General features: G+C 36.8%; 1 protein-coding gene and 1 pseudogene across 1 annotated transcript; one reads left to right on the top strand and one right to left on the bottom strand.

Moving 5' to 3' along the window:
- Nucleotides 1-39: 39 nt before the first annotated feature.
- On the top strand, nucleotides 40-11,830 carry LOC129360736 (probable carboxypeptidase X1; annotated as a pseudogene).
- Nucleotides 11,831-11,961: 131 nt separating this feature from the next.
- On the bottom strand, nucleotides 11,962-26,191 carry LOC129360735 (elongator complex protein 1-like). The gene is given in 37 exon segments (XM_055031119.1): nucleotides 11,962-12,118; nucleotides 12,821-12,902; nucleotides 13,368-13,519; nucleotides 14,217-14,344; nucleotides 14,433-14,532; nucleotides 14,626-14,739; nucleotides 14,836-14,896; nucleotides 14,991-15,053; nucleotides 15,845-15,906; nucleotides 16,348-16,549; nucleotides 16,650-16,747; nucleotides 16,845-16,968; nucleotides 17,442-17,590; nucleotides 17,697-17,782; nucleotides 18,037-18,174; nucleotides 18,261-18,340; nucleotides 18,673-18,751; nucleotides 19,038-19,111; nucleotides 19,210-19,325; nucleotides 19,436-19,541; nucleotides 19,631-19,684; nucleotides 20,264-20,367; nucleotides 20,578-20,684; nucleotides 20,788-20,943; nucleotides 21,033-21,111; nucleotides 21,541-21,570; nucleotides 21,573-21,710; nucleotides 21,782-22,012; nucleotides 22,612-22,705; nucleotides 22,800-22,923; nucleotides 23,031-23,221; nucleotides 23,318-23,403; nucleotides 23,591-23,671; nucleotides 24,611-24,692; nucleotides 24,789-24,941; nucleotides 25,033-25,198; nucleotides 26,092-26,191. Coding segments are annotated over 36 exon segments (3,942 nt in total). The 5' UTR covers nucleotides 25,183-25,198; nucleotides 26,092-26,191; the 3' UTR covers nucleotides 11,962-12,050.
- Nucleotides 26,192-26,475: the final 284 nt, after the last annotated feature.

Here is a 26,475-nt window from a genome sequence, read left to right as displayed (position 1 = left end):
ATTTAACAAATTTTGTTTTTATTTTTTAAGCTTTGAGTTGTTGAAACATGTCTCAACTTTCTGAGCCAGTCCTTGTAGGGGGGAAAAAAAGGACCCTACATTCAGCCATTTTTCATGAAGGAGGGGCCTGCTGGAATTTAAACCCAAAACAAACTGGTCCACTGATTCTTAAAGCAGCTGCTCTGCAGAGAAAAGTGTCAGGCTTTTCAGCAGAAGCTTCAAAATAAAAGCCTGTGTTGCATGAACACCTATTCTTCCAAATGTAATCTTTTAAGGTCAGCTTGATCATAACTAAAATTTAAACATTAATGATTTGTGTTTATGAATGTATCTTTTTTTGGTGAACAGGGGATGATTGTTTCCATGATTGTTTACAGCTCAGGCAATTTCCAGTAAACTTAATAACGTCCTGCTGGTGCACTACAAATGTCACGGCCAAATGTTAGCAAGTAGGTAATATGTCAAACTTCAACAGAATCCACATCTCCAGGAAGCAATTGTTTCTCATTGAGAGCTGATAATACCTTTAACAAAACTTACTTTAAATTCCAAGTTTGTGATGTTTTCTGGCCACTGAAGTTTGAGCCATTTTTTCTCGTCATTTTTACATCATGTAGACTTATCCCTTTCACTAAAGGGAATTGGTAGCATAACTTATTTTATTATGTTAGTTGGCATGCTGGCAAAATGTTGGCTAATGTTAAAACAGCAGATAAATGCGGGTAACCACAGCAAACAGTGACAGTTTAAAGGCCTGTGTTGCTTTCTGCAATCCAGTTGCATCGGTTGTGTTAAAAAGCGCAGAGAATGTGGCTGGCTTTTAGCCAGTCTGGGCTTCGCTTTCTGATAATACTTTTTTTCTCCCAAAAAAAGTAAAAATTTTTACATTTTATTTCAGTTTTTTAGAATGGGAGAAAATAAAGTTTGTCACATTGCTTTATTTCCCTTGACAGCAATTTTATTACCACTAATATCCCTCTCATGAGGATTTCTCTGGCTTGTGTGTAAAAGGAAACAGTTTCCACTGGGAGCAGCTTGACAGAAAGGCAGAGCTCCAGGTCAGGGAGGTTGAATGAGTCTTCAGTCTGTGAGGGGTTTCCATTGGAAAGGCTTACTATGGCAGCATTTCTTCCCATCTCACTGCTTTTATTTTCAGCTTGTGGATTCTTTGTCTTTGTTTGTGGCCACTTGACAAATTTCACATTACCAGTCAACCCAAGTGTGGTTTCAGGTGTATATGTTGCCACAAATAGTCCTTTTTCTGCAGGGACTTCTAATGCATCAGCGGTTCCCACCACAGAATTCACAACCAGTTACAGAAAGTCAACAGCTGAAACCACTACAGAGCGCCCAACTGGGAAGGAAGGTCAGAAACCAGTGAGGAAAATTCTGAAAACGGAACAAGAAGCAGATGAAGGTCCTATGAAATTGGGTGAGGTCTGATCACACAATTTTATCTGAGGAAACTTTTTTTATTGCACTTGAATCACTCTTCAAATTTAAAGTGACTGCTAATGTCCATGTGTTTATTATTTTTGCAAAATGTCTATATTAAATATGTATGTGTTGTATACCACCGTGGTAATAAATGTTATTGTTAAGAAAATGCATGACAGTAACTAAAGTTTAGCATGCTTTTAATCTTAAACTTGGATGCAACAATCTTAGAACTGAACAAATTCAAGAAAAAAATCCATAATAAAAACTAGTCACTGATTAGCCTTGATTTGTACTTAAAGAGTAAGTATCTGCAAAGGAGTATGAAAAGCAGGTCTTTTTTGCATTTCTGTAATCAGTGTCTGAGTGTTGGAGGTAGGAAACCCAGATGGTATTTGTAATGACTGAGTCTTAAGTAAACAGAGAAAATTTGCTCTTTTTCTCCCAGTCTTTGGGGTCTGACATGTAAATGAAAGAAAACTAGTGCCTGCTGAACAGTTTCTCTTTTGATTTGGTCAAATATTTTCCAAAAGCAAATGACCCATTTTCAGACTGAGCACACCATATTTTCATATAAACTTTTAGTTTGAATAAAAAGCCTTTGTAGGAGAAATTGGCCCACAGCATCACAGATCATCAGCCATGCTTAATGGTGGGCAGCTGCTTATGTTTATCCTTCAAAAATCTTTATCTTAGTCTCATTTCATGTGTATCCTTTCGAGGGTGTATGGTCTTGCACTGAAATCTAATAAAGTCTTGTTAAAAGGTGTTTTGCCTTTTTTATAGCAAAGAGATCCACAAGAAGCCTTATGGTAGCAAAGAAGCTCAAAAATGTCCTGAAGAAACCAAAAGTCATTCCTAAGAAGCCAAAGGTCACTAAAACACCAAAACCAGAGATCAAAAAGGTTACCAATCACCAGTCAGCCGCCACCAAAACTGCCTCACGTATGTATTTAGAAAGACTCTGAAATATACAGTATGACAATCAGACAAGGACCAAATTTTAATGCTGATTATGTTTTGCTGCTTTTCTGAAATGGGTTTTGCTTTGTTGTCAATTAAGATCAAGTCAAGGATACTTCATGTCATAAAACTGTGTATATCTTCTAAAAATCAAACTGACCTCATCTCAAAATTATCAGCAAATCCACACAGGAAAACAGGAAATGAGCTTTTTTTTCTGAAATGACTAATTTCTTTAAGAGCATATCATCATTTTCTGTCATTTCCAGCTATGTTCAGGCTTATATCTTTGTGTGTTTATATTCTGCTTCATTCAATTCATCATTCAGATTGAGGAATGTATAAAAGCACGGAAGAAAAAATGGCAGCTGAGTATGCAGTGCTGCAGAAAACTGCTGAAAACCTGAGTCATGCATAAAAGAACAATCCCCCAAAACCAAAGTCATTAATATAAACAGAGAAAATTCCAGTCATTTTTCTGTTTCAGTTCGTAGCATGGAGATTTTAAATGGGGAAGGAAACAAAGAAAGTCAGGAGAGCTGTTGTTTGAGTGCAAAGGTTGGAGATTTATCTAACTGGCACCCTGTGCAGAAAGCATGCTGAGTCCAGTCTCTTTGTAATTCACAAAGGACTCCATGTAGCACAAACTGTCTTGACTATGGACAATATAATTTCTGCCGACACTTCAATTTTTCTAAACCACTGTGTTGCCAGAATACTTTGCATGAGAAACATGGAGTTATTGTGCATAATTTGTCTTTCTCCACAGAATTAGTCTGTGCTTTACTAATGAAGGTTAAAATTACAGATCTGGAATATGGAAAAATGTCTCGTCAGGAGGCATCTGCAGTGAAACGTTTTTGCCTCCATTTGGCTCAGACACAGCGGAAAAAATAATGATGCAACAACTAATTATTGTTCAAGTAAAGAATTTATGATGTCAGTGAAAAAAAATTGACAATGTGATGTGATTTATTCGATTATTTCTGTAGATTAATTTGATCTGTTTCCCTTGTGAGATTTTTTGAGATGACATTTGAATTGGTGGTATCTAAAAAAAAATTAACTCAATTGAATGGATTAGACAATTCAGACAGTCGCCTTGCTGGTCTGACTGTCGACTCTGCTTTAGTTACTCCATCATCTGCCATGCATGGCGGCGCCAGGCATGGCAGAAGAGGGGCTTTTTATCAGAAAAGCAAATTTAACATTACTTATCTGCTTTAATGCTCAAAACGACTCTGAAATATGATGATATTTTCCCTTTACACAATAATAGTGACTTTCACTCTCACCCCAGAGCTGATATGAGACATACTGTATATTGTAAGCTGATCATATAATTGTTTAGACTAAACCTGCTGTGTTTAGTTTAACCAGTGTTATTCTGGCAGAAACATCAACTTAAAAGCTGATTATCAGAATAAAAACTTGGCACAAAGTAGATAAATCAGCTGAATGATGTTTCTCTCTTTCATGTGCCAGATTTTTGTGTTTTTTTGTTTCTAAAGTTGGCATCATTTTTTAGATGCACATGTTCTGATTTCCCTTTGTATTTTGTGTTAATAAATGAAAGAAAGATCTTTATGTGAAACTACGATGTGAGAAAGACAAAATGTTTTTCAGTTGTTTAGGAAGTTGAAAATGAATCATGCCTCTTGTTTTACTATAGAAAATGTTAGGGGAAAAGGGAAATACTTTTTCTTCCTTTATGGTATTCAAACCATTTTACTGTAAAAAAACAATATTGCTTTTTTATTTAGCATTTTTCTATATTTATCGAGTTAATCAGCTGCTTAAGCCGAGGATTCTTGTGTTTTCTGCCAAGTTTCTCCAGCTCAGCCTCAGTGGTTTCAGGAGATATTTGTGGTTTGGCTGGACACCAGAGGTCAGCAACACTAAACAGCCTTTTTTAGTCACAAGAAGCTGGAGAAATCCCTCAGGAGTACAGGGCAAAATGGAGACAGGGTTTAAAAGAGTCACTTCCACGATTTCAGCTCTAAAGTCTGACACTTTTTAGCAGCTTGGGGATCTTGCTGGCAGGAAGAGGCAATGTCTGAATACCGCAGACAATAGAACGTCTGTCTAAGTCTGAGGCTTCAGTGCAACAGAAAAAGATGCTGGGATGGCATGAAAATCAAGTCCGAGATTGTTCTACTTTCTTTTTCCCTCCCTAATCTGGAGTTCAGTAAATAAGCTCAACAGTTATATATTTTCATCAATATTAAGGAATTATAAACTTGTCAGTTTCTTGTCAGTTGTTTTATTTCAAGTGTACTGAAATCTTTGCAGTAGAAACTAAACAAATACTTGGTAATATGTTCCTGCAGTGTAGTCATACCTTACACAACTTTTAGAATAATTTTATTAAAGCCTTTACACATATCCAAACACTGCCTGTGCCAAATTAGATGCTAAGAAATCAAATGTAATTTTTAATAAAGATAAAGATCTGTTGACTGTCAGAATGTCCTCCTCTGGGTCTGGAGTCACTGAGGGTGAAAGACGCCCAGCTGAGGGCTTCATCCTACAAGCGACGAGGCCTGGGACCTCACCGCGGCCGACTCAACATCCAGGTACAAATCACATCTTCTACCTACAGATTCAACCCTGCTTCACATTTTACCGCTGTTGTTTTGCTGCAGTCTGGAATAGACGATGGGGATATTTATGATGGGGCCTGGTGCGCTCGGTACAAAGACAAAAACCAATGGCTGGAAGTTGATGCCCAGAGGGTAACCCGGTTTACTGGGGTCATCCTGCAGGGGCGCAACTCCATCTGGAGGTCAGTGCTGGTGCAAACAAAATGCTTGCGCTGACGTTTTTCCCAAATACATTTTTTTTTTATCTTACTTGAGTAATTTCTTAGACAGCTACTTTTTTCTTTTACTTGGGTAAAAATATGTTGAAGTTGTGCTACTCTTACTTGAATACAATTTTTGAATACTCCATTTACTTGTGGCAATAAGAGAGTTTTTACTGTTGAACATTTAAAAACATAAAAAACAAAGCGTTTTATATTTTCATAAAATATATTTATGAAAAGGTTGGAAGAGGCAGTTTCTGCCTCTTTGCAAAGTTTCTGCATCTGTCACACATGCTCTTTAGTTTTTTCTCTTCTTTTCTCTACATATTTGTTTCACTTGCATGCAGTTGGGACATGGTCCAAACATACAAGGTTCAGTTCAGCAACGACACGCTGCTTTGGAAGCCCTGCATGAACGGGAGCAAAGAGGCTGTGAGTGAGCATTTCATTTTATGAAAACTGTTTTTCCATCTTCTGCATGTGCCTTTCGTATCACCAACACTCAGCACACCTCCTTCTGCTGCAGATATTTGAAGGAAACCAAGACACAGAAACTCCCGTCCTCTCCCTGTTCGACAGTCCCACAGTGGCACGTTACATTCGGATCAACCCTCAGACGTGGTATCAGAACGGGACAGAGGGAGACATCTGCCTCAGGGCAGAAGTGTTGGGATGCACACTTCCTGGTACGAGAAAAGAAACAGGAAGAAACATTTAATTTTTTATGTGTCTGTTTGGTTGTAAAGTTAAAGTATTCATTTATATTCAAAAGTACTGTCTCTTTAGCAATGTCAGCATCAAACATCAGTGCATTTCAAAATGATTTATGACTTTTACAAAAATTATTTTTCTGCATATGTTAATGTATCAGAATATTGTGTATTTTTTAGTCTGTATACACCAGGTAATAATTTATTGATAAATTAATAAGTTGATCATTATTTTAATAATTGATTAAAACCAATTGATCTTTTCAACCCTTATATTTTAACTTGTATTTACCGTGAGGTCACTTTCTAATTTTGCTGCCTCCAGCAGGTTTTTCTCCAGGATTATCCTGTATTTATCTCCACACATCTTTCCACCAACTTAGTCAAGCCTTTCTTTTTCCAATTTCAAATGAACTCTGTGAGATGTTCAAAACTCTAAATATTATTTACAAACTAAAAACTTGTTAAACATTTTTGCAGAAATTTGCCCCTTTTCCATCTACTAACCATACATTACAATAACTTTTACTTTATTTAAGAATTAAACGACTATTGATGAAATTTTCTAGACCTTATTTAAGCCGGTAAACTGTTTGTATGTTCTGGCCAATGTTTGTATTGAGTTTCATTTTTGGGCTGTTTGAGTAAAAGGGGAGGTTGACTTCATATAAAACCTCTAACACAATTTGGTAATTTCACAAAATCTAAAACGGCTGAAAAACATTAACTGCCTTCTTTCCTTTTCCACAGATCCTAGTAATGTATATGCATGGCAGACAGAACCAACAGAGTCCAGAGACAAACTGGACTTCAAGCACCACAACTATAAGGAGATGAGAAAGGTAGATGGAACACAAAAATCTGTCCACAAATTATATTTACAGTAAAAACATTGTTCAGTCAACTCCACTTTGCTGTCTGCTAATGTTCTCTCTTATTGTTTAGTAAGAAAAACTTGTGAATGTTTATAAAAGTAAGACCAAATGTCTGGCCTTTAACATTTTCACTTGAAGACCCTTTTCCTGGATCTGAAAATGGGAATAAATTGGATCCACATCTCCTTAATTATGACAAAACTCATGTAATCCCTTAATCCCACAAAAATTGACATGAAACAAATTGGGCCCAGCTGTTTGAAAGTGTTTTCTGGTAATTTTACTCATTTAATGTTTCATATGTGTACTTTTTATTTTTTTGGTTTTGATGAAATGAAGAAAATTAAAAATTGGCAAAAATCAGACTTTTGAAACATGAAGGTGCCACATGTTTGGAGGAGGAATGTGCTGGTGCCAGTTTTCAAAAACAAAAAGGATGAACAGAGTTGTAGAAACAAGAGAGGGATAAAGTTGAAGAATCGCACAATAAAGTGCTGAAGGAATTTTTGGAGCGAGGCTCAGACAATGGATTTCGATGAAGCTTTTATTCTAGCAATTTTTTCCTGTTTTACTGCCCTTTTCATGCTTTTGTAATTAAATTTTCTGTCTCTCTCAGACAGCATGTGGTTAAGTGTACAATTATTTTATTTTCCAGTTGATGAAGTCTGTGCATGACGAATGCCCCAACATCACCCGTATTTACAGCATCGGGAAAAGCTACAAGGATCTGAAGCTTTACGTCATGGAGATCTCAGACAACCCTGGAAAACATGAACTGGGTGAGGTTATGGATTGCAAACGTTTTTCCAAACTATGGTCCAGATTCTCTAAAATCAGTCAAACCTGGTTGGAGATTTTGTTAAATTTATATTGCAGTAATTTTTTCTCAACAACCTTTGATAATGGTCTTAAAAAGTCTTAAATTTGAGTTGGTGAAAACTGGAGAATGTTTTTTTTTTAAGTTTTCTTAAAAGCAGATTTTCTGACCACATTAAATTAATTATGTAAACATTTACTATATACTGATGTTATATCTCATCCACAGTCAAGTCAAGCACAGTGGTAAACCTAAAGCTGATCTACCTGGAGTTCCTCTCTGTTTGCTCTGAGATGTACAAATGTTTTCTTTGGCCATTAAAAAAAAAAAAGTCAGAGAAGCAATCAATGTTGAGCTGAGGGAGGCTAATTAAATACTCAGACAGAAAATAAAGGGGAAAAAAAGCCACAGTGGATTTGAGCTTCTTAAGCAAAAAGCAAAGAGCTTGGTTCCTCATTTTGCATGTGTGTTTTGACGCTTGTTGCAGGAGAACCAGAGTTTCGGTACGTTGCAGGGATGCATGGAAATGAGGTGCTGGGTCGAGAGCTTCTGCTCAACTTGATGCAGTACATGTGCCAAGAGTATAAACGAGGAAACCAACGGATTGTCCATCTGGTCAAAGAGACTCGCATACACCTTTTGCCCTCCATGAACCCCGACGGATACGAAATGGCCTTTAAGAAGGTGCCAGAAAACCTGATTTAATGTTTCCATTCTGAGCTTAAAAAGAGCTTCAAACAGAACAGAATCCTTTTCCTCTGGTCCTCAGGGCTCCGAGCTGGCCGGCTGGGCTCTGGGACGTTACAGCTATGAAGGCATCGACATGAACCACAACTTTGCTGATCTCAACTCAGTGATGTGGAGCGCCATCGAGCTGGAGACAGACCAGTCCAAACTCATCAACCACTATTTTCCCATTCCTGAACAATACACTTCTGAAGAGGCTTTTGTAAGAAATGCAGACATCTTGTTTTTGTTTCAAAAAGTTCATCCAGTTTGCCTGAACAAACTCGCCAAAACTTGTACATCAGCTTCAATTTTAAGTGAAAATTAACTGAGTAAGATTAAGTCCATGCACTTGGCTTAAATTGAAAACTTTAGAACTTTCTTCAGAACTTATTGATGAGGTGTTGAGGTAATACATTTCTATCAATCTGATGTTTCAGCAATGACCCGTCAAACTCCTTTTATACCATTTGTCAAAAGTTTTTCTTGACATTCTTATAGATTCTAGACATAAAAAAACAAAAGTACAATAGTACATTTCTGACATAAAAAAAAAACAAGAAAGTCTATATTAATCTGAGAAAAGTTTCTAGAAAAAATTAAATTCTCAAGTTTATATTTCTGAAATTAATCTAACAATTTCTGAGTTTTTTTTCTAGCAAATTTTCATCTTTTCAAACTCAGAAATGTCGAAGTTTTAGAACATTCGTGATTCTGGTTGTAATTTACTGATTTTTTTATTTTTTTTTATCAACAAATGTCCCCAGTACGCCATTAAAGAAAGGTATTTGAACTCAGGAATGTGTTGTTGCAATGCAAGCAGTGCTGGCTTGCACAGTTTGCTAGCATGAATGATTTTTTTTTCTTTAATAGGTTGCACCTGAAACTAGAGCTGTGATCAGCTGGATGCAGAACATCCCGTTTGCTCTGGGTGCAAACCTCCATGGAGGAGAGCTGGTCGTCACCTACCCATACGACATGACCCGGGACTGGGCGCCGCGCGAACACACGCCCACCCCTGATGAGAGCTTCTTCCGCTGGCTGGCTGCAGCGTATGCCAGCACCAATCAGGTCTCTCTCACTTTTCCCTGCTTGAACTTCCTCCTCTGGGAAGTGACTGAGGAAAGTTTGTTGGCTGATCTACCAGGTGATGTCCAACCCAGACCGAAGGCCATGCCACAACAAGGACTTCCTCAGATACAACAACATTATCAATGGGGCCGACTGGCACAATGTACCTGGAAGTAAGAACCCATGTTTTGTTGGATTTTAGTTGAATATACAATTTAATATAATGCAACAAAAAGTTTGTCAATAATTCTAAATCCTTCTCAATATATCTCTTTATAGCTGAAGCTGAAATGACTTATTCTGACTCTTGGAGATGATGTTTTCTGTTTTTGCAGGTATGAATGATTTCAGCTGGCAACTTTTCTATGACCGTGGAGTTGTCCTGCGACAAGTTTCCTCACGCCAGTGAACTTCCCATCGAGTGGGAGAACAACAGAGAGTCTCTGCTGGTTTACATGGAGCAGGTCAGAAGGCATCAGTCATTTTTTGTTGCTTTACAACTTGCACTTGTTACTGAACCAAGTTGGTTTTAGTTAGTTGTAAGTTGTTGGTAGTGTCTCTACGTCTTACCTAATCAATTGCTAAGATGATTAAAAAAATAATAAAGAGCAGTTATTCGAAGAAAAAGATCCCAAAGGTAAAAACGTTTTTCCAAACTATGGTCCAGATTTTCTAAAATCAGTCAAACCTTAAGAGTCTTTTGGTACTGAAATCTGCTTTGATAGACTAAGCCTTAAAGTGTCAGGAAAACAGAAGGTATTTCTTTTTAAAGGGAATAAAAAACATGTCTGAAGTTATACATCCAGCTGATGAGTCATAATTTCCTCATGAGTCTGCTCAGTAAAATCAGGTCATGCTGATGTGACACAGACTCACTGCACTTTTTAAAATCATAACTATCGGTTTTGTCTTATCTGTATCTGGTCAAATAGTAACTCATAACAAGAAGTTAATGAGTTGGATTTAATAGTTATGATGTAAACATTAAAAAAGGCACTAATAGAACTATTTTTAAGAATAATGATAAGAATCCACTTTCCTTCACAATAATCTAAATTTTCCTCTTTCAAGCCTGAAGGCAGCAAGTTTTGACTTGACCTAGAATGCTCTGACCTGGTTTGCTCTCCACATCTGCTTGGCTTCTTTGTATCTTGATTTTACATTATAAAACATAATTTGTGGAACAGAGTTAGTCTTTAGGATTTTATCCTGCAGAAAACTGTAAATTTCTCTATTTGAAAGTTCAGATCCATCGTGGAATTAAGGGTGTGGTACGAGACAAAGACACCGGGGTGGGAATAGCAGACGCCATCATCAAAGTCGAGGACATCGATCATCACATCAGATCAGGTGCAATTTATTTTTTATACACAGCGCCCTCTAGAGTTAGAACAGTTGGTACTCCTGCTGTCAATAATGACATTTAATGTGACTGGAGCTTTACAAAGACAGGAACCTTTGACCTTTCATCTTGACATGATCTCTTTACTTCAGACCCAGATTACTGGGTTCTATCTTTTGTCCAACAAAATCACAATTTCTTTTTTTTGTGTGTGTGTGTATTGCAACTTTTTTATTGTTTTCAGAGTAATAATTACTGTACTTGACCAAAAGCAGAATGTGGGCATGTTTGTTCATCTTCTACCCTCATTAACTAGATAAATTTTAAGTAGTAGTTCCACTGACATTATTTACTTTATAACAAGACATTTTCCCATGTTATGAAATAATCTGTTAGTGCAACAAGCACCTTTTCATCAATATTACAGAATTATTGACTTAAAACAAGCTCCTGTTTCAGTTTTATCAACTGGAACAGCACCAAGTAACATTTTCTATTCTGCTGAAATGTTACTTATCAGTTAGTTTTGTCTTATTTCAGGTGTTTTAAGATATTTCCACTAGAAACTAGATACAAATACTTTGTAAAATGTTGTGCTTTTCTAGAAGTGATTGAGGCTTAAATTATATATTTTTTCTTGCAGATGTGTTTTGTTATACTTTGCTTTTATCATGCTGCGCTTTATGCCTGGTCTTCCCTGCTGCAGTGGTTGATGGCGACTACTGGCGTCTGCTGAATCCAGGCGAGTACCGCCTGACGGTCAGCGCTGAAGGCTATCTCCCTTCATCCCGTACATGTTACGTCATGTATGACCACTTCCCCACAATCTGCGACTTCAGCCTCACCAAGACACCCAGTCGGAGAGCAAAGGACATTCTGGCAAAGGGGGGGAAACTTCCCAAAGACCTGCAGCTGAGGCTGCGGCAGCTACGAATGAGGAAACTCCGCATCACCACCAAGGCCATCAACCAGCGGCGCGCTGCAGCTGCTGGCAAACGAGCAAAACGTGTCTGAGAGGAAAGCAGGGCTTGGTTCAGAGACACCAAAACTCACTGGATTTAGCATTAGATTCTATTTTTAAAAATATTTTTATCAGAGGAGAGCAGGTGGAACAATCTACTTTTTTGTAAATGACCTGCTGTGGAGCAGCACCATATTTATAGCTCTAGGAATTTTTTTTATTTCCATAAAAAAAGTAAACCGATTGAGTATCAGAAGTTGTTAAATGAATCTTTATTATACAACTGAAATTGTACTTTACAGTTTTTCATAAAACAAAATTAAACAATATCATGTTTTTTGTTTATTTAAGAACAGTGAGCTTCCACTTGACACTGTTCCTCAGCTTTGGTGCTGTTGGGATCTCAGGATCTGAAAAAAAAAAAAAAATAATTATATATATATATATATATATATATATATATATATTATATATATATATATATATATATATATATATATATATATATATATATATATATATATATATATATAAGTCATTTATATTTCAACAACATCTACAGATCTCAAGACTTGGCTGAGAGAATATTCAGGCAGTTTTTCACAAGATTGAAGACATTCAAGTTAAAAATATTCCCTTGGTTTGCATGTCACAGATTATTTAGAGATAAAAAGCCAATTAGTTTTTTTTTTAGAATTTGTCAAACTTAGATCAGTTAAAATAAAAAAAAAAATACTTAAATAAATCTGTATAGGATTAACTTGATGAAACACAAACCTTACAAATCATAGTTTGTGATCAGTTATACCATGATTTTTAATTATTCAAAAGGAAGGAATTTCAATACTTTGTTTGGCATCTCATCTAAGCCAAACCAAGAACTTTGGGTCTAGCTTTTAAGTTTACGTTTTTTTTACATCAAATTCTGTTGTGACAAACCAGAAATAAAAGGTTATAATTAAAATGCAATATAATTTATATTCCAGACTGTGCTAACCTCATACAAACACAAAATAAAATATTAAATAGGGTTTGTGCATTACTTTGAGGGGAACAGGAGTTGGAGATAAAACATAAAAACCGCAAATCTTAACACCGCAAACTGTACCGACCGAGTTGAGATGCTGCAGGTTTTTGTTGCTGCTGCTGGAAAGACGCCATGATGCTGTTTGCTGTGGAGTTTGGACCAGTTACCTTTAGAGTTAAAAAAATGTCAAAAAGCACAATTTATGTTTAGAAAATGTATGCAAACATTTCTGCCTTCTTATTTGTCATTAGTATTGAATATAGTTCACTCTATCAACATCACATTTTACCAGTATCAGCTGCTTTGATGTTCTACCTTTCTCAAAAATAAATAAGTACAGACATAGGATAGAAATATCCCTTATTGTCCAACAGTGTGGAAACTCAGGTGTCACATCAGCAAGTCAATACCTGATTAACAGATTTTGTAGATATGGATGCAAATGGAAAAAATGGGAAAAACAGATGAGATGAAGAATTTAATACAACCGTCTTTGTTGCTTTTGTCGGCAAATTATTTAGAATCTTGACTCCAGTCATTTAGCTAAAACCTTTAATAAATTTAAAAATTTTGGTGCCCAACAAAAATATAAAAAGAACATATTATGATTTTGAAGAGGGTGTTATATTTACCGGAGCGTTGCTGCTCAGCAGGCCTTCAGGCCACACCTCAGGAATAGCACCCTCCATCATTTGCAGGGCTTCTTCGTAGGCCAGCTGCAGTTTCCCGGCCTGTTTATCAAACTGGAACAGCACCAAGGCCTTAAGGAGGCTGTGGATCTCCTCTGTGGAGGATGGAGGGACAGATTTGCTTTTCACCAGAACTTATTACTGCTTTATTAACTGCAGTATGTCCAATGCAGGTTTCTTGATGTTTCTGCAGGTTAATTTTGAGCCTTATCCTATAAAAATATAATTTAGAGATATTATCAACTTACCTACCCTTTTACCTTACTTAATATTAACTCAAGCCAGTTGGATTGAACTTTGTCACCTGTAGTTGTTTTTCCAACTCTGGATTGTAACCAAAATCATCCAATTTTTTCCCAAGCCACTAATATGAATCATTTGTTTCTTCCTCATTTATAAAATGCATCAAAATGGAAGATTTACACTTAGTGTTTGTATGGAAAAACATCAAACCACAAAACCCAAAACAGAACAGCGATTTGTTTGGTACACTTTAGTTTGAATTTCATTTAAATTGGGATTTATGTTTTAATGCATTCAATCTCCAAATATTTTGTTAGATTTGGAACCTGTTAATGACAAACCCACAGGACAATTTTTTAAACTAGAAATCCAATGACATTTCATTGGAACAAAAAATTATGTTTAATCTTGACCCAAAAAGCCTGATCAGTTCAAATACTTTCAGCCAGCATGAAGGATTTTGGTTTTGTATTGGAAAACAAAAATCTGCACCTAAGCAGGCTGCATTTGAAGGAGGGCCATACGTAAAATAAAAAGTCTTGTTTGTACCTCTCATCTTGTCTACAGTGGTGATGATTTCACTCAGGGCATGCATTAGGGCTCTGTCCTCCATTGGGCTTCCTTCCTTCAGACTCAGCTTCTTCCTCTCCGCTTTCCGGCGGTTCTTTGACGACCTTCTGCAAGAGAAATCCAAACACTGAAACCAAAAACAACAAAAAATATTATATTGACTTCATGGGTTTTTTTCAGGTGTGTGCCCTTTACGAGGAGATCCGGGAGTTACTCTGGGAGTATTTAGACGCGGTCAACACACTGCTAGCTTCAGAGTAAAGCTCAGCATCAGGGCAGTCTGGACCTTCTTCATCTAACAAGAAACATAAATGGTTTAAAACACAACTAGAACCAGATGTTTAAAAACATTTTGAAGGAGTGAAATGGATTTATCAGTTCTTCTCACCAAGCATATCCAGCCTGGCCTTTTCTTTCTGCTCTTGAACCACAGCCAAACGACTCCGGTGCCGGTTAAATGTTACAACCTGAGCCTCCAAGAACCCTGTTTGAGAGTTCACAGCTGTGGAGAACAAAAATAAAACCTTTTCTCCAGCTATCCTCTGGATGGTACATAAACCTTTTTAAACAACATGAGACAATCACTGTTTCGTCTTACCTTCTAACAGAGCAGGTTCAAGGTTGGTTTCAGTGATATCCTGTCTGTTGTGCACATAAATCTTCAGAAATAAAAAATATATATTTTAATGCCACACAACCCAAAAAGAAAGAAGAAAAATCACATTAACAAAGAAGATGAGTTTGTTTACAGACCAGTCTGAGCGCCTCCTCCCAGACTGCACCAGTGATTAGAGCCAAGATGGCTTCCTCACAATCCTGTTTGAAACAAAAAATAAAAACGTTTATAATGAACCATAAACAGCACCTGTTGCAGGTTGAGGAGTCATTTCACTTTGTTAGAAGAGTCCTTCACTGTTTCCCGTTCACTTTTCTCCACTTATCTACTTTGGCTTACTTTGTGCTGCTATTTCAACCTTTCAACTCATACCATATTTTGCTCATTGAGGACATTATGGTTATGTCTTTTTGTATTGACATCTAATACGGTTGAGGAAATATTCAGCTTTTTGGCCCCATTGAAATGAATACGGCATCCTATAATTTCTGAAAAATTCAGCTAAAAACTTTTTCACAGCTAACTACTTCCATGTATTTTCAGCAAGAAGCAAATTTCAAAGTTTAGAATGTTGTCATATCCTTCAACTACTTTTGTTTATTTGAGCTTTTCATGTCTTTTGCATATTTCATAAAATCCTTCTTCAAGATTTTTCTGGCATTATCCTTAGTCTTAAGAAAAAACAAAACAAAAAAACACTGACCCACTAACTCTGAAGGTTCCCAATCTAACCCTAATCCAACCCTTAGTATAATACTGTAGATCAAGATGCTACTTACTCCTAGCCTAGAGGCTGTCATTAGTATTACAGCTTTTTAGCAGAGTTTAGATTATGCTTTATTCAGCTGCTTCTGTCTACGTCTTAAATGTCTGCAATAGTGTATTCTATAGTGGACCTCAAATACTTCTGTAATTTTCACTAAAAATATTTTAGTGAAGATACATCCACACTGCATCTTCACAGGAAATGCAAATTTTTCTAGCTTCTTACTTTGGCGTACTGGTCCAAAAGCAGAGCAGCTTCTGCCCACCGCCTCTGCTCGGTCAACTTCTCTGTGACAGGCAAAGAAAAAAAAACGTAATCAGTTTTTAATTTTTTATCTTGCTTCAGTTCATCTTAGAACCAATTACTGTGGTTCAAAGATTACCAGAACTAGTCTGAATGCAAGTTTGGAATTATTGTCCAAGCTTGAACCATCTATTTTTTAGTTTTAAGAAAAATTTGAATGTAGAACTCCATCTTCACTCTTCCACTCAGATTCTATGATGCAGGAGCACCGCTGTCAGTAATACAGACCCCCAGCATGATACTCCCACTGCCATGCTTCAGAGATGTTGAAGTGCATAGATACCCACACCTTGTCATTCTGTACAGTGATACTGACATTTCCCCATATGTTTCTGGTCACTTTAGCCATTTTTTCCCTCTTAAAGTCAGAGTTTGGATCAGATGCATTTCTCTCCATCAGTCAGACTACATGTTGTCATGGTTACCTGCCAAGTCTCTGGCCAGCAGAGCTAACTGGTCTGGTGGTAGAGGTATCTGTTGTGCCACACAGATGGCGTTTCTCCAACTGGAACAGCTGGCAAAAGCCTGCAGAGCCCTGGCGGGCTCGCCGCATCGCCACAGCAACAAGCCGGCCTGCTCAGCCTGTTGCTGCTCCATCAGGTGCTCAGCATATGCAGAGCTCACAAGCTGAGGGCAAAAAGACTCAAATCACTCAGGATTCACTTGCTCTAGTTAGATATCAAAACTGTTGAGAAATAGTGATGGGATTTAATTCGCAACAGCTCACCTTGTACTGAGGACTATCTGCCGTGTACAACCGCATAGCTTCACTGAAGAGTTTCTGCTCCTTCACCAGCTGCAGAACTTCAATGAAATGTTCCTCTCCTGAGCAAAACAAACAATATTCAGGCCATAAATAACCATCCTAAACTCCAAACATGTTTCCGCATTAAATCAGACTGTCCAGTAGAAGCTGACTGACCAGACTTGCTGAGATGCACCAAAGCCTTCCTGTAGCGTTTTAGGTGTTTGTCGATGGTGTAGCGTTGGTAGTTTGGCTCCAGGCTCTTCAGCATGTTCAGGAAAGGAAGATACTCTTTGGGGTCCTGAAAGGGATAAGAAAAGACTATCATACAAAGACCTTAAAAAGTTTTTCTTTATATTATTTTTTTGATAAAAAAAACAACAAAAAAAACTTTACAGGTTAATTAATATGTTTGTTTTTGCTTAGCCTGGTGATAGTTTATTTGGATTTAAAGTGACAAGAGGCCTTCAAACAGCTAAAATCTCATCTATCTAGAATGACTTTATGCAACAAAAAGAAATGCAGCGGACATGTTTTGTATAGCCCATAGCCCTATCTTAACTTGTTCAAGGGAACTTAATAGATTAGTAAGTTATTGTATCGTTATTATCTAAAATAAATTATGTTTATTTGACTTCACTTACTTGACTTGAAAAAACACAACAAAAGTCAGTTATCTTAATTATATACTGTCAGAAAAACAACTGTGATCAATATGGACACGGATCATCTATCAGTTGTATTAAGAGTAATATTTCCAGTGACGTCTCGTACCTTCTGTGATTTTTCAGCCACCATGAGAACAAGGTCAAAGTCGTACGTCCCGAGTGAGTGTTCATACAGATCATTGACGTTGACGAGGAAGAGGAGGTACTTTAGGGCCTCTTCAGCGCTTACAGCTCCCGGAGCTTCAGGTGGCTTTTCTAAAAATACACAAACACATTTTTTCATAGTGAAATAACTGAAATAAAACTAATGCATATTTACAGACAACTTATATTGTGCAGATTATCAGTAAGTACAGATCACCTCGCAGCTCATGCACTTTCTGCAGAGCAACCTCGAGCTCAGGAACGGTCTTCTTCACGTGAGAAGTTAATATGGACAGACAAAACCTTTGAAGGAAAAAAATTTGAAAATGAAGCAAAACATATTTGATGTGTTTCTTTACACATACTAATTACTTTAATGCAACATTTGCTTTTTTAACCATGAAAATATTAAATATTTTTACAATACTGACACATTTTAAAAACATACTTATTGAAAAGCTACTAATAATAAATTAATATTTTTGACTTTCCGTATCGATTTGTTCAAATGCCTTCCGACAATCAGCAAATTGCCAAAAACCTGAAACATCACTGACTTGTTTGCATCCATTGCCTCCATGGCTTTCCGTAAAGCATCACATACAATGTCAACTTTTTTCTGGCCTGACACAACCTGGCTCTGCAGTGGGCTGCTCTCTGGGCGGGGGTACATGGTACAGGTCGTATCTTCTTCTCTATGCACAACAAGAAAGAAAAATATCTGTCATGAAAGAGAAGATTTTCCCTCAAAGTGACAAGCTTCTAATTATAAACATCTTACTTGAGCTCCGTGAGGAAGAGGTTAATGTGGTTAATAGAGTTGAGTTGAGTAATGAAGGTTTCAACATTTTCCAAAAAAGCCTGGAGAAGAAACAATCAAAAAGGTAGGACATATTATTAATCGTTTTAATCTTCTTCAGTCAAGAAACCTAATGCTGGTAACATTATGACAAAAAGCTACCAGCAACCTTAAACCATTTCATTTTCGTCTCTATATATTGATGTTCAGGGTAAAACTGTTTCCCAAACAGGAAACCACTGAAAGATCTTTGTCCTGAAATTTGGACAATCCCATTAAAATCACCTAAAAAAGCTTTTAATTCCTTATGTAATTAATGATGTTCCACAAAAAACACATAACTTTTGTTTTCTTAGTATTTTTAGACACACTTCTCTATAACATGCATGCATACCTTTGGATTGTGGTCATAAATGAGGTTTAGGTTGATCCTTAACTTCCTCATACACTCAAATGCCTCTCTGAACTTGAAGCTGTGAAAAAAAAATCAACAGCTGGATTAATAAAACAAAAGTCATTCTTGAAAATTAAATGCTAAAATGATGATGGTAGGGAGTGCCCGCTGTTGAAATAAACATTTTAACACTGTTATTAGTTTTTAAACATTTAATGAAAGCAAAACAAGGGATAAAAAGTATAGTTGCAGAAATCCCTGATCCTGGAAAATGTTCCTTGAATGGAAATCTCTTGGTCTACAAAAAGATTGAGTTAAGCAATATGAAACAAATTTAAATGTAACAAGAAGGCTATTAAACTCACCGATCTAAACACTTCCTTAACTGAGCCAGAACCAGCGCTCTGTGATGAATGGTCTCCAGATTTCCCCGAGGCATCTGAAAACACAATAAACTGATGAGTCACATTTTTCAAAGTTTTTTTAAAGAGATTTTAGAAATATGGCACATATGGAGAAAATATAAACTGAGCTGACCTGTAGAATCACTCTGGTGTCCTGAGGGACCACAGTCACGATCCTGGAGCCTCGCTCCACTCGCCGAAGTGTCTCATCGTTCTGACCTCCATCAGAGGACAAAGCCACCTGCAGACCTGCACTAAGACAATTTTTACTTTTAATTTCATGAGGGAAAAAAATCACCATTTACCGGAAGGCATATTACTTCCGACGTCTCATAGCATTTTATTTGTTTCTTTCGCACCTTTGAGGGTGAGTGTGCTCAGCTGGAGGCAGCGGCAGGTGTGAGAGTGAGTGGTGATGAGAATGAAGTCGTCACAAACGGCAAAGGAGCTAACATTGGACGCAAGCTGAAGACAAAGAAGATTTTTAAAAAATGTTAATGCTAAAAAAGAAAAAAACGGTAACTCAACACAAATATACCACATTGACTTTTCACCTCTGTGTCTCCAGCATACAGGTGGGATCTGTCTGTGAGGCCAAGGAGATATTCCTGCAAACATCAAGCAAAGAAAGCAAAAACATTAAGACCAGCACAGTTTTCAGACCAAAGTTCAAAACTTTTAAAATTTCTCACAGTTCTAGCCAGGTTTTCAAAGAGAAATAAAAAAAACATTATAGTGAATTTATTGTGTTTGTGTTTCTATTCAGACTGTAATTATAGACAAGGAAGATGAATATATCAGGGGTCTGCAATCTGTGGAATCCTCCATAATGGGTCTTTATAACCTTGGTTAAGGCGATAAATAACCAAATGCTTTTAAATACAAACATAAAAACAATAATATTAAGGTTTTTCATTAGTAAATATTAATTTGTAATAGTAATTAGTATTTGTCCATTCTATTAGAAATAATCTAACTTATTCTTGCAAAGGATGCAATCATTGATAAATATTAAGAAATGCTAAATGAATACAAAACAGTATTCATTTACAAAAGTTTTAGTATGGACAGTTCGTGAGGACATTTTGCTCCATTGAGAGTGAAGATTGGAAGGAGAGGATAGATTTCTCACAATGATTGTTCTAATTTTTTTTTTTAATTGTTGTGTTGTGTAGTTATGTTTGTACCGTTCCACTTATGCAGCAGAGAGCCGTTTGGATGCAGGACGCAGGAAAGTTGATGCTGTTGCCGCTGGAGTCACGCCAGTCTTCCACCGACATCTCAGGACAATCTGCAAACAAAATACAATACTTTACAGAAAATACACTTTATGTACCTCTAATATATGTTTCCATGCAAGTTTCAGTGCATCTCAAAAAATCCACAGCAATGAATAGATAAAAAAACACAAGTTACAGATATAGTTTCTCCATAAGCTATATGTATCAACGGAATAGAAGCATAAAAATCAGAGGAAGCAGATTATGTTTTGTTTCCTCACCCCAGAGGAGTTTCCTTATTTGTCCATCCTCCAGCTGCAGAGCCACAGTCCCAGTCTGAGAGGAGTGAACCATACTGATCACAACACCTTCAACCTCCACCTGAGACCTGAGATTGAAAACCAGCACGAAAAGGAAAAAAAGAAAAGTAATTAGAAAATTCATTATGAATATTTTAAAACAATGTTGAAGAGGATTCAAAGTCTGCAGACCGAACAGCAAGTGTATCAGAGGCGTCCTGCGCAGGATGAAGCACCAACAGGGTGGAGGTGTTGGGCACAACACCAGAAGTGATGACAAAAAACAGTTCCTCCTGTAGCCACAGCAGCTGCCGCAGGGCAAGGGGATCGTCCTGAGGAGCGGGCAATCTGAAGGCAAAACAAGAGAGTTGACTTCTTTTTTTCAAGAAAGAATGAGGAGCAGAAATGTGTCAGAACAATTGGGTTTCTTTAATTACCTGAAAGATTTCTGGAGGACAAGAGGACGGGACAAAATGCTGAATCCATCTGCAGTTTTGTCCAAATCTTCCTTTGAAACTGGATTTACATAAAAACATGACATACATATAAAACATCAGCTAGAAAAAAAATTAAATAAAAAAACTAAATAACTGAAACAAAATGTATTTCGGTATAGAAGTATAGAAGTCATTCTATAAATATATTTTCAGGGAATATCATTCAATGTTTTGGAATAAAAAGTTATCATCTCATTATAACTTAATTTTCTCGCTATCATAAGATACAAAATTGCTTTCTAATAATCAGTTATTTGAGCTCACAGATTGATTAGGATTTAAAATCCACTTTTTTTTAATTCTGTTTAGTTTTCCATGCTTCAGGCTGGAAGTTCTACAGAAATGTCTTGCTGGAGCTTTTTAATAAGCGGCATAATTCATTAGAGTCACTATGAAACACTGGATGTAATATAAAAAATGTAAAGTAGTCCAGAGTTTTGCATCTTACCTTCTCCGAACACCGACATCTGTCCATCGAGGTGAAGACAGCAATCTGATTGGTCCGTTCGGTCTGACAGAGGAAAGTCACCTGGTTGACTGGTGACTTCAGCTGGAGCTCCAATGAACACATGGGAGGAGGAACCACACTGTGCCTGAAGGTCGTCACCAGAACTTTTTCTGAAAAATGAATAGAACATTAAACTTGTGTCATAGAAACAAGAATAAAAAACTATTTTTTTCGTATTCACCTCCATCGATCACTGCCACGCTGGCATCATCAGTCACGTCGAGTCCAGGGCTTCGCTCTGTTGTCCAGCACCAGTCGTAGGTGACACTTGTCCAGCTGTGGGTCACAACATGGAGGCGTAGGGGGCGTTCTGGGTCCCAGCAGAAGCAGACAGGAGCTTTCTGAGGGTCTCCATCGAAGACCAGGCTCTGCTTCAGGTACCAGTGGTAGTTTCCTACCGTCCACAGCTGGACTGCAGCAAGAAGAAGCAGAGAGGCACATAAAAGATGTTAAGTACACACAAGCTTAAGATAATAATTAGTTGATTCAATCTTTGTCCGCCTCCTTATGTTCAATCATAATAACCCTAACTGACCTATAATAAATTTCAGCTGACCTTATGTTTGCAAATTTTATCTTAAGTCATTAGGGATGCAACTATAATTTTTTTAGTCATTTATTATTTTGTCAATTACCGGTAATTAGATTTTAAAAAACTGTGCAGTGTCCCAGCTTGGGACCGTGCAGATTTTTCAATTAACTATTTTTTAAGTAATACTTTAAACAATATTATAAATACATTAAAAGATGCAAATAAATAAAGAATTAAATTCCTTTAAAAAAAAAAAAAAAAACATTTTATTGCCTTAAATGTATTAAGAGCATTCCTATATTCGAATGTGACAATCCTGTTTTTTCTGCTCAATAGAAAGATTTCAATCTAAAAGCCTTTTCTCAGTCTAGCTGAAGTCAATCAAACTCAATTTGTTAATTCCATCTCTCTCAATACTAAATATAGATATATGGAATTATTTGAAACATGTAATTTTTTTATGTCTCTGTTGTGCTTACTGTAACTCTTGACTTTCCCATCCTCTCCAGAAGTCAAGTCTTCTAACCAAACAGCCAAAACAGTGGAGTCACTGTTCCACACCAGCTCCTTCACCTAAAGACACACACATTAAAATAATGATCTAATAATGTTGTCAGCTCAAATATTTATTAATCAAAAGTTATTAATTTACGTAATCAGAACATGCCTTGGCTTGGTCTTTGCTGAATGGTAGTGTGAAGTCTCCATGAAGCAGTCCGTTCTTCTCCATGAACACAACACTGTGTTTGTTGGGATGTCTCTGAGAGCTGGCAATCAGGCTACCTGAAGGTCTGAAATGACACATGAAGTTGATGTACAACTTTGATATTCATGGAGAAGAAATACAGTGTTTTTAGTTTTACACAGCTTTAGATTGTGAATTTTAAGGCGTTCTCACTTCCAGCACAGTGCCTGCTCCAGGCCGTTGATGGGCTCGCTGGTGGCCTGCAGAACGCCCTCTCTGTTCCAGACTCGGACCTTCCTTGCTCCAGTCTGGGGACAGATGGCGCTGAGGGCAAACAGCTGACCATCTCCCCGCCACGTGACTCTGGGTCTGCGGTCATCCCAGGCCACGGCTGGCTGCACATCCTGTGATTAAAACATGTAAACGGGACAGACTTAACATTTGTTCAATCAAATCTCATTTTTAAAGCAGGTCTGAAGTTTGAGTGAATCATCAACAACCTGAATCTTCTTCTGTGCTGCCTGTTTTCCCTCTGAGCCATGAAACTGAGTCTCCTTCTTCCCCCAACCCACTGTGATAAACTTCCCTATAAAACAAACCATGTAGTTGCACAGTTTTCAATTAGAAATATTCAAATCAAACATAATACACAAAATGTCATCACTACAAAAAAACAAGTCAGACACACTAATGATTAATGAGACTAACTGGATTCATTTTAGCACAATTCATTTCTGAACACTTGGAGAGAAGTTAATCTGAAGCTAAGATACCTTCACCAAAATCATCTTGGTGGATTCCAACCTCAGTAACCGGCTCAAAATCTTTGGTCATCATGATGATTGTTTCCTGTCCTGTGGAGAAAGACAGTTGTTTATTTATTTATTTATTTAAAGCACTGATAAGTGTATCTGTGTGAGTATGAATCTTTTAGATATAAGCAATGGACTCTAAGAATACCAAAATGTTTTCCAATTTAGGCGAACTTTCAAGTTTCCCAGTTCCTTGCAAGAAATCTGCAGGCCTCAGCAGTAAAATATAAGATTTTTTAAAGACCTTTAAATGCCATCTTGACTAAAATTTAAGACTGAGAAACTATAAACATTGAGGAGTGATAGAACCAATGGAGATGCCTGTGTGCAGCTCAAACTTTTACTTGACAGAAAATAAAAAATACATACAAGACTTGTTTTGCCATAACAAATTGTAAGACCTGTGATTAGCATATTTAGGCCCAACTTAAATGTTTTAAAAAGAATTTAATATATTCTAAGGTCTTAATTTTAGATACATTAATTTAAGGATTTTTAAGGATGTGTGGACTACCTGAATTGCAGCATTTTCCAGACAATCAGTGCAGAAACTGATTTCTTCAAAGATTTAGTTTTAGCTTATTTAATCTAAAACAGTCAGATACACAGATAACAGTCATTACAGTCAATCCAACTACAAATCAAGAACATTAAAAAAGTCAAGTAAAAATAATTTATATATGTTGAATAAATCAAAAAGCTGTAGACTGAATCAGTTTATGTGCCTACTCTGATATTTGTTGCAAATAAAGCATTTCCACTCCTCATGGCTTTAGTATAAGGAAAATTAACAGAACACACAAAATAAACAATCAAATCCAAACCAGAAAAAAAAAGGAACAAAAAACATAAAGATTAAAAAGGAAGTAAATTGCCATCATATTTCAAATATTCTAGTCCCTTTACAGCTTTTAATCAATTTATGCATTAATTCCTTTTAAACTGTTTTATTCACATGTAACGTGTCTGTAACATACTGACCAGTTGTAAGAATGACGAGTTCTTCATCAGGACTCCAGGTCATAGACGTAAGACCGCTGTCCACACTGCCAACACACTCCAACTGAGGAACATAATACTGTTTAATCTGCTTTCCCTTTAACCATAATCCTAACATTAAGCAGTGGTCTGAAAAAGATGGGTGGAAAAAAAAACACACCTGGCTGGTGTTGAGGTTGAAGAGAACGACGTCTCCGCCTGCTGTGGCCAAACATGCGGACTGAAGTTCAGCGAGGTCCTGCAGTCCCACCACCTCTCCACTGCCATCTTCTGGCAGGTAACCGTCAGCTGTTAACGAAGTTTCTCTGACAACCTAAAGAAAGAGAAAAAAAGGGAGGAAAATAATCAATCTGATCAAAGAAATTCTGCCATCTTAAAATATACAGAAATTAGGAGTACCGCACCTCGCCTGTGTGTGGGTCGTACTCTGTGACTGAGAACTGAGAGGCGATGAGGAGAGAGCCGGTGTCAGACCTCACAGAGAAACACTGAGGAGAACCAGGACCCTGCAGCTCTGAACTACAAAGGCTCTTCAGTAGCTTCAGATTCCTCATTTTACCTCAAGACAATCTGAAACAATGTTAGTGAAACATGTTCAAAACTGAAACATTTAACAGGATAAACCTACTTTTATCTGATCACACATCAATCCAAAAAAAAAAAATATGAATCTATTTTTTTCTATTAGTTTATAATTTCATATGTTGCACATGACAAAAATGAACAAACGTTATGGTAATGAAGCTCTTCCTCTTTTTCCTACAAGAACTACTAGGTAGAATACAAACTGCCTGGGAAACATTATTATTGAATCTCATTAGGTTTCATCTGGAAAAAATAAGAGCTCTGAAATTTCTTCAATTTGTTTAACATAAGTAATGGTTTTGAAATGATGAGAATCAGTTAATTCGTTAGTTAAAAAAACAAAACAAAAACAATTTCTGATCTAACAATCAGTTTAAACGTATTAAGTCAGATTAAGTCAGACAAGACTAAAAGTTAATTTCTAGTATATGTTCCAGCGTATAGCTCAGTACAGTAACAACAGAGAAAATGTAGAATCTTTTTTTTCAATGAAAGCCTCTGAAATTACATAAAATGAAGCCACAAAAAATTTGCTACAATCAAAAAGATTGGAGGAAAGTTTATTTCTGTCTCAAAGTGATCCTATAGCAGCTTAGCTAACTATAACTCTGTTTCAAATGAACACCTCTGAGCTTTGTCAACGGGTTTTTCATAAGTAACTGATGATAAACAAAATACAGTTAATTAATAACAAGCTGAAGAATATGTCAAAGATTTATTAGGGTCAAGAAACTACTCAGTTTACAAGCGAAATACTTTGTGTCCGAAAATGGAACTTGGTGTGTTAGCTTGAGGATTGAATACAAAATTTAACCTCGCCGAATAAAAACTAACATATTTTGCATTTTAATAAATGGAAATACAAGTGTGCATCTCACCGAAATTATGTAATTTGAGGAAACCAAGCTCCGGGATATCCAGCCAACACCACAACAACATACATGTGGTTCTGTCCAACTCTTCCCCTTTCACCCCTGGCTCATTCTGATGACGCAGCGGTGATGTCGCTCTCTAACGACTTGGAGTAAAACTACATCACTGAGAGGGGCAGGAAAAAACTAAATGATGTAATATTGCGTCGAATAGCAATTTAACCCTTTCACTAAAACACAAGCTTTGATTTCTGTCTGATACGCTGTAGTCTAACAGTGGATTTATTCTCAAGCAAGATAAGATTTATTTCAGAGAAGACTTAAAATAAATGAGACTTGTAGCAAGCACATTGCTACAGTGTTGCGTTGTCTTTTTTGATTAACTGAATC

The sequence above is a fragment of the Poeciliopsis prolifica genome, unplaced genomic scaffold (genome assembly GCF_027474105.1).
Source record: "Poeciliopsis prolifica strain line A6 unplaced genomic scaffold, Auburn_PproV2 SCAFFOLD006, whole genome shotgun sequence".
In the NCBI taxonomy this organism is placed as follows: Eukaryota; Metazoa; Chordata; class Actinopteri; order Cyprinodontiformes; family Poeciliidae; genus Poeciliopsis; species Poeciliopsis prolifica.
The sequence above is the reverse complement of the archived record's forward strand: the minus strand, read 5'-3'. Positions and strand labels throughout refer to the sequence as shown.